This window comes from Pan paniscus, chromosome 13, assembly GCF_029289425.2.
Source record: "Pan paniscus chromosome 13, NHGRI_mPanPan1-v2.0_pri, whole genome shotgun sequence".
In the NCBI taxonomy this organism is placed as follows: domain Eukaryota; kingdom Metazoa; phylum Chordata; class Mammalia; order Primates; family Hominidae; genus Pan; species Pan paniscus.
In genome coordinates this window covers 25,978,967-25,991,733 of record NC_073262.2, presented here as the reverse complement: position 1 = coordinate 25,991,733, position 12,767 = coordinate 25,978,967, and the positions used below count along the sequence as shown (strand labels likewise).

General features: G+C 40.5%; 1 protein-coding gene across 1 annotated transcript in view; it reads left to right on the top strand.

Moving 5' to 3' along the window:
• The window catches only part of KIF5C (kinesin family member 5C), a 152,065-nt gene that overhangs the window by 62,165 nt on the left and 77,133 nt on the right, over window positions 1-12,767 (top strand). The window contains exons 5-9 of the mRNA XM_003816687.7: window positions 4,084-4,132; window positions 4,410-4,465; window positions 5,144-5,231; window positions 9,370-9,494; window positions 12,322-12,426. Of these exons, the coding sequence (XP_003816735.1) occupies window positions 4,084-4,132; window positions 4,410-4,465; window positions 5,144-5,231; window positions 9,370-9,494; window positions 12,322-12,426 (423 nt within the window). The remainder of the gene's footprint in view (window positions 1-4,083; window positions 4,133-4,409; window positions 4,466-5,143; window positions 5,232-9,369; window positions 9,495-12,321; window positions 12,427-12,767) is intronic.

Here is a 12,767-nt window from a genome sequence, read left to right as displayed (position 1 = left end):
AGCCCTCTTTATTAGTGACCTAGGCTAACAGGTGTCTGGAGGGTTTGCTTGAAATATCCACATAATGAAAGCAAAAGCCTTCTTTAGGTGGAAATCATCTTGATTGTTGCCCAAATTCTACCCTTTATCCTCTGGATTTCTGTGGGTATGACTGAAATGTGTTTGTGTTTGGGTTAGGGCAGCATTTTCCAAAGTGTGTTCTGTGGAACACAGTCCCTTGTGTTATTAATGGTGGGCTAGCAGGGAAAAGGGCTGTAAGGCCAAATGAGCTGGGAAAATGCTTTCTTGAACAGTGTTAAGTTTATCACAGGTTTCAGTATGCTCTGCAAAGGGGACATGCATTAGATTACATTTCCCAGCTTATTTGAATGTAGACACATTTCTCCTCCTAAGAGTATGACAGACTTGTGTTTTGAGCAGAGTGTCACAGAGCAGAACTCTGAGAAATGTTGGGAAGAGGAATTCTCTTCCTTTTTATCTTCCCCCTTGTATTTTGTTTTTGTTTTAAACCAAAACTTGTTGTATGACTTAAATTTGCATTAAAAGAGAGATTTCTACTCTCTTACTGTAGCTGTTAAATAATCAAATTTGGTATTAGGGTATATTCATTGGAACACCTCTTTTGCAAGTGGCTGAAAGGCACTTGTTTAAGCAAATAGAGGATATTGTTATAAGATACAGAATCTGACAGTGGGCATTTTGTGGAGGAGGAAGTGTGGAGGGCAGGAAATCTAAGCCCTGTTTTTCTTTTTAAACTTTTTAAACAATTGAGATATTGTTCACATACCGCAAAATTCATCCTTTTAAAGTGTATAGTTTGATGGTTTTTAATATATTCCCAAAAGTGTACAATGATGATCCTTATCTAATTCTTGAGCATATCATCACCTCCAAACCTGTTATAGTCCCTGCTTTTCTGCCCCCTTGCTTGACTTCTTTCTCTTGTTCTGGAGCATCTTTCTCTCTTTTTGGTGGGAGAAGGGGTTGGCAACATGGCAGCTGCTGCTCCACCATTCCCTTATTTCCAACTCTAAATTCCCTTGGGCAGGGACTCATTGGCCCAGCCTACATAGGTGCCCCCCTTGCCCGATGAGCTGTGTCCAGGATGCACATGCTGTCTGGGGGCCCCCACTGTGGCTGGGGAGGGTGAAGGGGCAGTTCTAAGAAGCCTCGCTAAGCAGATCTGCTAAGAGATTTCCCTTCAGGCTGGGATCTTAGTGCACCAGGCCCATCTGTTCAGAGATGAGGAAACGGAAGTTTAAAGATGCAGGGTTAGGCTGGGCACAGTGGCTCAGACCTGTAATCCCAGCACTTTGGGAGGTTGAGGCGGGCAGATTGCCTGAGGTCAGGAGTTCACGACCAGCCTGGCCAACATGGTGAAATCCTGTCTCAACTAAAAAAAAAAAATACCAAAAAAGTAGCCAGGCATGGTGGTGTGTGCCTATAATCCCAGCTACTCAGGAGGCTGAGGCACGAGAATCACTTGAACCTGGGAGGCGGAGGTTGCAGTGAGCTGAGATCGCTCCACCACACTCTAGCCTGGGCGACAAGAGAGATTCTGTCTTAAAAAAAAAAAAAAAAGACGCAGAGTTACAAGGCCCAACTTAAACACCAAGTTATTGATAAAACTAAGAATAGACCCTAGGTCTGACCAACCGCACATGCAATACCTTTTCAATTATATTAAACTTCTCCCCTTACTACTGTATACCTTTCGTAAATGACATAAAAAGAAGGCACCAACTGTTTGCCCAACTATAAATTACATCTAGCAAATCACTTTTCCTTAGGATTCCTTTTGTTGGCTAAAGCCTGCTTCTCCTTCTTGCCAAGGTTCTTTATATCTAAGGATACAGAAGCTTGTTGCTTTGATGGGATCAAGATTTAGAAGCTTAGTGCTTCTTTAGGGCTGTTTGCATTTAAATAGCTTAAACTACTGCAGGGTTCTTATGTGATAATCCTGGAATAAGATGTTAAACCAATTACTGCCCTCAAAATAGGGTCTTGTGTTAGAATCTTATTAAGATAAAAACAGCCCTAGCATGAAGTTAGAGGAGGAGAGGAACAACACTCTTAAGTCTCTAGGGCTGAATTTTACAGTCTGGATTTCTGTGTTGCATTTGTACTTATGCTTACTTGTTTTATAAATAATAATTATAAGTGGGCAAATTAGTTGCTGACTACTTTGTATTTTGAACCGGATAGTGAGAGGCTAAATCAAGAAAAAGAGGACTGACTAAGGCAATATCGAAAATCTGCTCCTTAAATGAGTCCCACAGAGGTTTTAAACTTTATTTCTGAACATCCTATTTCTTAATGCCAAACAATGCCTATTTATTTTTCTTCCGCCTGGTCTCACAAAGTATTTTAAATGACAAAACAACAAAATCACCACCCTCGCACATACACCAAAAGCAGAAATTAATGAAATCAGAATCCTGTTTCTACTTACATTAAATGTGAATATGATTCTAATTGCCAGATTTGCCAGTATCTAGTTTGTGACTTTTTTTTAGATGTAATTAATTTTCTCTGTAATCTACGGAAATAAGGCCATATGTTTAAGATCTCAAAAATAATAGACAAGTCTTAATGAAAATCAGACAATTCTGAAATAAATAGAATGCGCTGAACCAGGGTAGAGTTGGCTGCAGGAAGGACTGGGTTAGAGATGTCCAGGATTGGAGGTCAAACAGACCCATAAGGATGTGGGGAGTGTGGCAGCATGAAAGATTAGAGAAAGCTGTAGGCGTGAGTCTTTCAAATGTCACATAGGTGTGTCCATGAGAGATGGGCCTCAGGGACAGGGAAGTCTGACAGGTGTTCAAGTAGGCAGATGTTGCTAGGGATACAGGCAGCCAGGAGAGATGCCCAGCAGTGGATTCCAGGGCTCAAGCTAGGACCCCACATCTCAGAGTAGCTGGGATGGTTCCAGTCAGGTAGTTCCAGACCGAGGCACATTAAAGATAATGGATCGGGGCTGAGTCAGAGCTGGGACCAGTGCTGGGTTAGAGTCTTTGCTTCCCCTTGACTGGTTCAGAGCTGGGATGTAGGGATGAGGTTTTACCTGAGTAGTCACATCCCAGCTTTACAACTTTACAACTGTTTTCCTTTCTGCCCACTCCCTTGTTTAGATTTCAAAAGCACTTATGAACATAGGGCAGATAAGTTTATTGGATAGGCAGACAGCAGACGTAAACAGAGTACAGAATCCTAGAGGGGGATTTTTGACATCGTAAAGCCCTATGGCTTCATGTGACAGATGGGACAATTGAAGCCTAGGGTCTTGGTTATGTGTGAATTGAGTCCCTAAGACCACATATTTAGTTAAAGCAGGTCTCAGACATCAGCCAGCTTAAGAATCGCCTAGGGAACTGAGAACCAGATTCCTAGTTCCTTTTCTCTGGGATTCGGATTCAGCAGGACTGTAGTAGGGTTCAGGGTTCTGCAGTTCAAACAGGTTCTTAGGTGATGCTGATGAAGGTGGTGCTGTGGCTGAGCCTTGAGACTAATGGGAAGGCCTCCTTTTCTTCTCACAGTCTAACCATCTTTTATCAAGTCCCATTTTGTTCAGATCTTTCCTGGATGCACCAGAGCTGGCCACCATTACCAGCTCTTGCGCAGTTACCTTTCTGAGCTCTTGTAGTTCTAAACACACTGCCCTTGCCCTCTCCTGGCTTCTTGCATGTGAACATTTGGGCTACGTCTCCTTCATGATACTGTCAGTATCATGCAATAAGGTGAGGCCTACTGAGTGTTTTCTAAGCGTGCTTGGTGCTCATCTAACGTAAAGCCTAGAGTCCTCCTGTAAGTGTCTAGCACATGATGTTAAGAACACTTGAATGACAACCAAAGGGAGCTGTGATGTGTGTGGGTGGAGAGTGGTCCACACTTAGGGAAGCGTAGAGCAAGCGGGAAGCAGGGGAATCCCAGTAGAGCTGGCCAGATTATAAGTCTTCACTTTGAACCCCTCTTCTTACTCTTCTTAGCCATGCATGATGAAAGCTTTCATAAGTACTAATAATGGCATTTTTGAAATACACTGTGGCATGTCTATTCCAAGCTCAATTTGTTTTTAACTAGGTTTCCTATTTTGAGATCTACTTGGACAAAATAAGGGACTTACTTGATGGTAAGTAACCTCAGTGCTTGTCCTTTATTTGTTCTGTAACAAAAGTCCGGGGAGGTTGAAATGGTTTATCACACTTCTGCTTAAGGAATTAATGAAAATTTATAGAGATACTCTGTTGCCTTCAGGGTATATGTTTATTCTCAGCCAAGGCTTAAACTTGCATGTTGCAAAGAGATTAGATCTGACTGTCCTTTGTAACAAACTTCCATTTTTCCTCCAATATAGAGTCTTTAACTTTTATTTTCTTCTTTGCATGCTGTCATTCTCATCTTTTTAGTATCCAAGACCAACTTGGCTGTTCATGAAGATAAAAACAGAGTCCCGTATGTAAAGGTATGAGGAAGATTTGATTGGTGATGCAATTAATTTCTCTCCAGTCTCTGTCATAATAATTATTACGTAAGATGTGCAGAATATTATCTGTAAAGAGCATATAGGCATTTATTCAGGCTCCTTAAATTTAATATTCATCTGGTTTTAAAAATTGACATTTACTTTCTTCAATTGTATCTTTCCTTTATGACATTATTATTTAATATTATTCACATTTAAAGAGATTTTGATATTGAGTGCAATTGTTTTTACTTTGCAGTAACGCCTATTATAGCATTATCTGTGGAACATCAAAGTAATATTGGTGGCCATGATCATGAATAAATAAAGATAGAAGGCAAAGCAAAACTTCATCCATTTCTTCTTCTCTCATTGATTTTCTTCTTTGATTTTCTGTCTTCTTAAAGTGTTGCTGTTCAGTATGAATATGTACTCAAAAACCTAGGAAAATTTGACAGTTCTTTTTTTGGTTTACTTCTATATTTCCTAGGGCTTGCTCAGACTTCTCTTTAATGTAGAATTCAAGCCCTGGGCAAGGAGGAAAAGTTGTTGGATCGATATTTCAGCCTTTCTATTTATCTGCACCTCTAGAAGATAAACAGGAAAATGTTTCAGCCTTTCAAAATATTGTTGCTTTTCAACTCTTTCAGTGGTGAACCTGAACTGATTCTCTTCCAGGGATGCACTGAGCGGTTTGTGTCAAGCCCCGAGGAAGTCATGGATGTAATAGATGAAGGCAAAGCAAACCGACACGTGGCTGTGACAAGTAAGCATGGTGGGGGTGTTTCCTCCCCTGCAGCTTGGGAGACAGATGTCTGCCCACCAACCGAGGGGGGTGGGGAATTAGGTACAAATGAAAGAATGCATGGGAAGGTGATTAAAGAGCAGTGCTCGGACACAGACGCCAGGGTATGTGTGCTATGAGTATGTCTAGGCAGTCATGGGAAAGGGTGCCTTCTGCTGTCCACAGGACTCTGAGGTCTTGGAGATATTGGGTGAGACTTACTGGATCCTGATAACAGCCTAAGCCTGAACATTAGGAAAAATAAACAACCAGCCAACCAAAGGGAGGGAAAGAGTAAGCTCATCAGTTTATTTATTTTGATCATGTTATTGTTCAGGTTAAAAAAAAGTTCCAAACCAACAAATTCTATAATATGTTGTAGTCACACACATGGAAATAAACCATGTTGGATTTCTGCCTTCTGTAAAAAAGAAAAAGAAAGGGAAGAAGGAAGTCAGAAAGCAGAGCCAGGAGCTTTAGGGAAAGCCTTCCGATATGTTACTAGCAGACACATTCAGATTGGCTCATTAGCTCTGCAGTTCCTTCCTCAGTATGTTCATTGCATCTCAGGGAAGCAGTGCATATGGGATTTGGGCAGCAGAGGGTCCGTGAAAAAAGACAGTTGTCTATCTTATTAAGAGGGATGTGGACAAATGACAGTGAGTTCATATGAACAGAAGCTGAGAGAACTAAGGGTTTATAGCTTGCGTGAGGGAAAAAAATCTGGAGGAGGGTGTGTGGACAATGTAATGTATCTTACCGTGTTGAAGGTGCTGACACTAAGAAAGAGGGTCAGCTTGTTCTGTTCCATCTCAATGCTTAGAATACCCATGATTGTTGGAGCTCTAGGGAGGCAGATTTCGACCCCTGTGAGGAGAACTCTCCAACCCTTATAGCTGCCCCAAGTGCTGCCTGCTACCTAGAGAGGTAGTGAGTTCACTGTTATGTTGTAAAAGAGATTCAGGTATTGGTTTCCTGACTGGTCTAGGCTCTTTAAGTCTCTTCTACCCAAGATTCTCTGATTCTGTGGTCCAGAACTGTAATTCTCAACATTTTCTCTATCTGAGCAATGTATCAGATGATATTCATGTATATAGCAACTTTCATAGGTGAGCCTATTTCTGGATGCAGTGTTGGTCAAGCTCCACTTCTTTTTCTCTTGCTTAAAACATGCACACATACCTGAAAGAATGGAAGACAGATATTCTTATAGTAGTAGCATCTCTCATTTACGTTATTCACTCTGTTTCTGTAGCTGTTTTTAATCACAAATTATTTATGGCATACCTGGTAATCCATTTTGATGCCTTGGTTTGGAACTGCTAATCTAAAAAAAAATTGCTATTATTCTTATCATTCTGGTAAGGTTTTTCTTTATTATTGCAATAAAATATACTTAATATGAAATTTGCCATCTTAACCATTTTAAAGTATGCATTTATGTGACGTTAAGTACCTTCACATTGTGTGCAATGTCACCACCTTCCATCTCTAGAACTTTATCTTCTCCAACCAAAACTCTGTACCCATTAAACACCAATTCTTTATTCTCCTCTTGCTCAACCTACTTTATCTCTATGAATTTGACTGCTCTAGGTACCTCATGTAAGTGGAATCATAAAGTGTTTGTCCTTTTGTGACTTATTTCACTTAGCATAATGTCTTCAAGTTTCATCCATGTGGTAGCAAGTGTCCTTCCTTTTTAAGGCTGAATAATATTCCATTGTATGTATATACAACATTTAAAAAATTCATTTAACCATTAATGGACGCTTGGGTGGCTTCCACATTTTGGCAGTTGTGAATAATGCTCTTATGAACATAGGTGTGCAAACATCTATTTGAGTCCTTGATTTCAATTCTTTTGAGTATATATGCAGAAGTGGAATTTTCGGATCTCATGGTAATTCTACTTTCAATTTCTTGAGGAACCGCTACTATTTGCTATTATTACTATTTTCTATAGCAGCTGTACCATTTTCTATTCCTAACAGCAGTACATCAGAGTTTCCATTTCTCTATATCCTTGCCACTTGTTATTGTTATTATTTTTATAATAGCCATCCAAATGGTGTGAAGTGCTGTTTCATTGTGGTTTTGATTTGCATTTCCCTAATGATTAGTGATGTTCAGCATCTTTTCATGTGCTTATAGGCCATTTGTATATCTTCTTTGAGGAATGTCTATTCAAGGTCTGTATTTATTTTTTAATCAGGTTAATTTGTTGTTGTTGACTTGGAGTTCTCTATGTATTCTGGACATCAATCCCTTATTAGATATATGATTTATAAAATTTTCTTCTATTCCATGGATTGCTTTTTTACACTATTGATAGTGTCTTTTGATATAAAAGTTTTTCACTTTGATGAAGTATCTATTTTTATTTTGTTGCTTGTGCTTTGGGTGTCATATCCAAGAAATTATTGCCAAGTCCAATGTCATGAAGCTTTTCTCCTGTGTTTTCTTCTAAGAGTTTTATAGTTTTAGTTTTTATATGTAGGTATTTGATCCTTTTGGAGTAAATTTTTGCATGTACTCTAAGGTAAGGGCCCAACATTAATGTATTTTTTGCATGTAGCTATCCAGTTTTTCCAACACTATTTGTTGAAAAGACTGTTCTTTCCACATTAAATGGTCTTGACACTCTTGTTGAAAATTATTCAACCATATATGTGAGGATTTATTTCTGGGCCCTTTATTCTCTTCTGTTGATTTATATGTCTGTCTTTATGTCAATACCACACTGTTTTGATTACTGTAGCTTTGTAGTAACTTTTATTTTTTGTTTTTCCATAGGCTATTGGGGTACAGGTGGTATTTGGTTACATGAGTAAGTTCTTTAGTGCTAATTTGTGAGGTTTTGGTGCACCTATCACCCGAACTGTATGCACTGCACCCTATTTGTAGTCTCTTATCCCTCACCCTACTCCCACCCTTCCCCTCAAGTCCCCAAAGTTCATTATATTGTTGAAGTGTGAGACCTTCAACTCTGTTCTTATTTTTCAAGATTGTTTAGGCTATTTGGTATCCCTTGAGATTTCATATAAATTTTAGGATGGATTTTTCTGCTTCTGTAAAATATGTCATTGAAATTTTGATAGAGATTGCTGTGAATCTGTAGATTGCTTTGGGTAATACTGACAGCTTAATGATATTAAGTCTTTCAATCAATCCCTTTATTTGTGTCTTCTTTCATATCTTTCAGTCATGTTTTGTAGTTTCCAGTGTACAAGTCTTTCTCTTCTCTGGTTAAATTTATTCCTAAGTAGTTTATCCTTTTTTTGCTATTATAAATAAGGTTGTTTTCTTAATTTTTTGGGTTGTTCATTGTTAGTATATAGAAATGCAACTGATTTTTTACATGTTGATTTTGTATCCTACAACTTTGCTGAATTAATTATTAGTTCTAACAGTTTTTAAAAAATGAATCTTTAGGGCTTTTTACATATAATCTGGTAAGATGGTTTTGAGAAATGATTGCTGGTGAAGGCTGAATGGGATGGTTGCTGGGGTCTCTGTCTGCTTGGCAGACAAAGACGAGGATTTGCAAGGATTTTTATTTCCAGTATCCCATCTTAATGAAGCATATTTAATTTTTGAAAACTTCTTTGCTGTTAGCATAGGTTGTAGAAGTGTATGTCTTAATCCTTCCTTAGGAAAGTCTTAATCCTTGCTTAAGAAAGCTTATGATATTACTGATAAGGCAAGGCTTATGCACATGACTAAGATAGAATACATCATGTATTAATCATGATGAAGTCTAAGGAATTTAAAATGAGGCAGGGGAGGAGGTAGTGAATTCTTCAAGGGGAAAGTCATGCTGGAGTAGGAATTTAGAGGATGGGGCTTCAGGTAGAGCTAGAAAATCTGATATCTTAAACTGTTGACTAAGATTTTTAGATTAATTTCTTTGCTCCTTGAAGACATTTAAAATCTTGTATTTCTAGAATGAGCATTGTTTTTCAGAAGAAACAGGGGTCTCAGATAATTTTTAGAATTGGCTGGACTTACTTCAATGAAATGGAGCTATTAGGCATGACTTGTTATGCTTTTTAAATGAGAGGTTTGCTACCTAAACCTACATGTTCTTTGTAGAGCAGTAAACTATTTTCCTTTTCAGACATGAATGAACACAGCTCTAGAAGTCACAGTATCTTCCTGATAAATATTAAACAAGAGAATGTAGAGACTGAAAAAAAACTCAGTGGGAAACTTTATTTGGTTGATTTGGCTGGGAGCGAAAAGGTAATTTGTTCTTTATTTGTATTATCTATAATTTTCCCCTTTTATTTGCTTCATTGTGCAATGGTATAATTTTTATGCTTTTCTATTTTCCTGCTTTAAAGAGCTTTTAAAATTTCTGAGGCTCTGCCAAGGTGTTATTACATTTAACCCTTTGTCCCTGCTTTCTTTTCTGGTCCTGAGGTCTCCTGTTGGTGTCACAGGCAAGTGCTTTGCATGCCAACTCTGATTTATCCCTGATGGGCCCTTATGATGATATGAGGCAATAGTTGGTTTGACTTAGCCTGTGGCAGAGGCAGCTGCACACATGTGGGAGGGATATGAACTTCTGAGAAAAGAGAAAATCCCATGTTGTACCCGACTCTAATAGGCCAGCAACGAGCTTTGCCATTGGAATGTGGCAGTCCTGCCTCTGCAGGTTTGTTTTGCTGATAGAAGGTCTGGAACCTGGGGCGCTCCCTGCATTCCCTGGTTCTCCCAGCAGTAGGCATGGGCTGATGGTGTCCCATGTGGGAGGCCTTGGCTCTCTCATGCAGTGTGGCCTGTAATCAGCCTCAGCGGCAAGCCTTTACTGTTCTCTGGTTTTGTCCGGATTCTCTTTTGTCGTCTACACCCTGACCCATGCCCTCCCAGGCCCTGGCCGGGGCTGTACTCCAGAGCAATAGGCTTCCCAGAATCTCCAGTCTCACTTCCATAGCACCAGTGGAGGCTTCTGCTGCCACACCCTGTCTGGAGGCACTGACCTCCCTCGAGCAACATCATAGAGCAAGGCCATGTGCACAATGCCCTCTGGCCTCCATCATCACTGACATCATGCTGATTGTCCCCATGAAGGCCAGCCTTGAAGCTTGGTCAGTCTCCCTAACTGTATGATTGATCCCCACTTATTGCACTACATCACTGAGTTCCCGTATGCCAAGTTATGGCCACTTACATCCACGTAAGTAATGGTTACTTGAATTGTCCTCTAGTATGCATTTGTAAAACCGTGAGCAGAAAGTCATCCGGGTATTTCTAGTTGGGAATCTAAAATTTTACTAGTATGGGGCTGGGTGCGGTGGCTCACGCCTGTAATCCCAGCACTTTGGGAGGCCGAGGTGGGCGGATCATGAGGTCAGGAGTTCGAGACCATCCTGGCTAACATGGTGAAACCGTGTCTCAACTAAAAATTAAAAAAAAAAAAAAAAATTAGCTAGGCGTGGTGGCAGGCACCTGTAGTCCCAGCTACTCGGGAGGCTGAGGCAGGAGAATGGTGTGAACCCGGGAGGCGGAGCTTGCAGTGAGCCAAGATCGTGCCACTGCACTCCAGCCTGGGTGACAGAGGGAGACTCTGTCTCAAAAAAAAAAAAAAAAAAAAAAAAAAAAATTTACTAGTATGGGCTTGTAACTTTAGTTAAACAGACGCACAACAGATGGAAATAATGCAGCATTGTTGTTATTTAGAGCCTAAATACACCTGAAAACTGCTTAATACTGACAGACTGGAGTGGAGGCCTGCCTCTGCACAGTGTCAGTGGTTATTGCTAATGATATTTATGAGGTGTTTGAAATCATGTCCTTCACGTAGTTTCTTTTGCTCACACACACCTGTTTTCCTTTGCCCTAGATGTGTCCATATGACTGTGTCAGTGTGATCTTGTAGAAAAGAACTCTGGCCTTTAGTTCCCGTCTCCCCTGAATGGTGTTCTTCCCTTAGGCTGGCAGTTTGACATTTCTGGGGCTCAGTTTCCTGTCTGTCGAAGGAGGGTGATAGATGGTACCTGCCTTGTATATTTCATGGAGTTAAGATGCTCAAATAAGAAAGCATCTTAAAATAACAGTGCTTAAAATAACATAGACTGCTACTATTTGTGACCCATCAGCTACGTGATTTCTCTATGTGTAAGCAGGGGTACCACACAAACAATTCCAAGGGAGGTGAGAATCTGTTCTATTTGGAAAGAAACCTCCCCCTGGACATGAATTCATTTCTGTCATCAGGAGTTTCTCCTTTATATGTGATTCGAATTTGCGTAGTTGAACATTGCTTCCCCACTTCCTTTCTTGAGAGAGCAGCTGCTCCCCCTGCATCGTTTGTCCAGTCAGCAGAGACATGAATCATGTTGAGTTCCCTTTTTTCTAGCATCTGTAAACTGCCCTCTACCTAGAACAAATGCTGTCAAGATGAAATTACCAGCAATAACACAGCAAAGGAGAAACTATGCATGGTCCCTCTGGCTGCAGAGGAAAAAAGACAAATTTACGATGCAGTATACATTTGACTTTTCATTTCTCTCCCAAGTTTTTTGCTTTTTGGATATTTTTCATTTTTTCCTTGCTATGAGAATAAGTAGGGAAGGAACGGACTCTGGATAACCAACCCTACCGCCTCTAGTCATCTGCCTGAACTTGGAGCTCGTAACTTACATTTTTCCAATATGCCCATTCACTGTGGCTCAGGACAATATTTTCTCTTCATGCTTCCCTCTGGGCTCCCTTCGGCATGGGGACTGCGGCTCAGTCTCCCAGGGCCCGAGCTACCCATGGTGACAGCACTTCTGGAGCCTGGTTTCCCTGGATGGATGGCCCCTGGGGAAGCATCTGCAGCTCCACCATTTGAGGTATTTCAGCTATTCCACTAAAACCCAATTGAGAGGAAAATGATGGCAGGAGAGACCAAATCCCCAGCCTCATACACGAAGGATGGTTTTTATCACTGTGGGTCTTCTCTACTTTTATTTTTCCTTGCTTTCCAGGAGGCTGTCCCCCTTTGCCCTCATGTGAATTTGAAATTTCTACTTTGTGCTTCTGCTGTCCTGTGCTGCTCACTGCTTTCTTTTCTCTCTGGTAGGTCAGCAAAACTGGTGCCGAGGGAGCTGTTCTTGACGAAGCTAAAAATATCAATAAGTCTTTGTCTGCTCTTGGAAATGTGATCTCTGCTTTGGCAGAAGGGACAGTAAGTGATCCTGCACCCATCTATTAAGTAATATTATGAGAAACCACCTTTTGGGGCCTCATAGTCCCTTTGCCACACACCCCAAAGGCTGGTTTGTTTTTCTGTTTGGAAGAGGACAGAGGGAATCCTGGCTGTGGATGCCTGCTTGCTGGGAGTTCCCATCTACTAAAAAGTATGAATGGTGATGCTAATTTCCTATGACATAGGTCAAAGAATGGGCATTCTAAACTTTGGCAAGATCCAAAGACCCAGCCACAAATTCTTGTTTTACTCGGTTTCTAAGCTCAGTGTCTTCATCCCTGACTTGCTTGCCTCTGTGTTTTTCTCAGAATGGGCTGTCA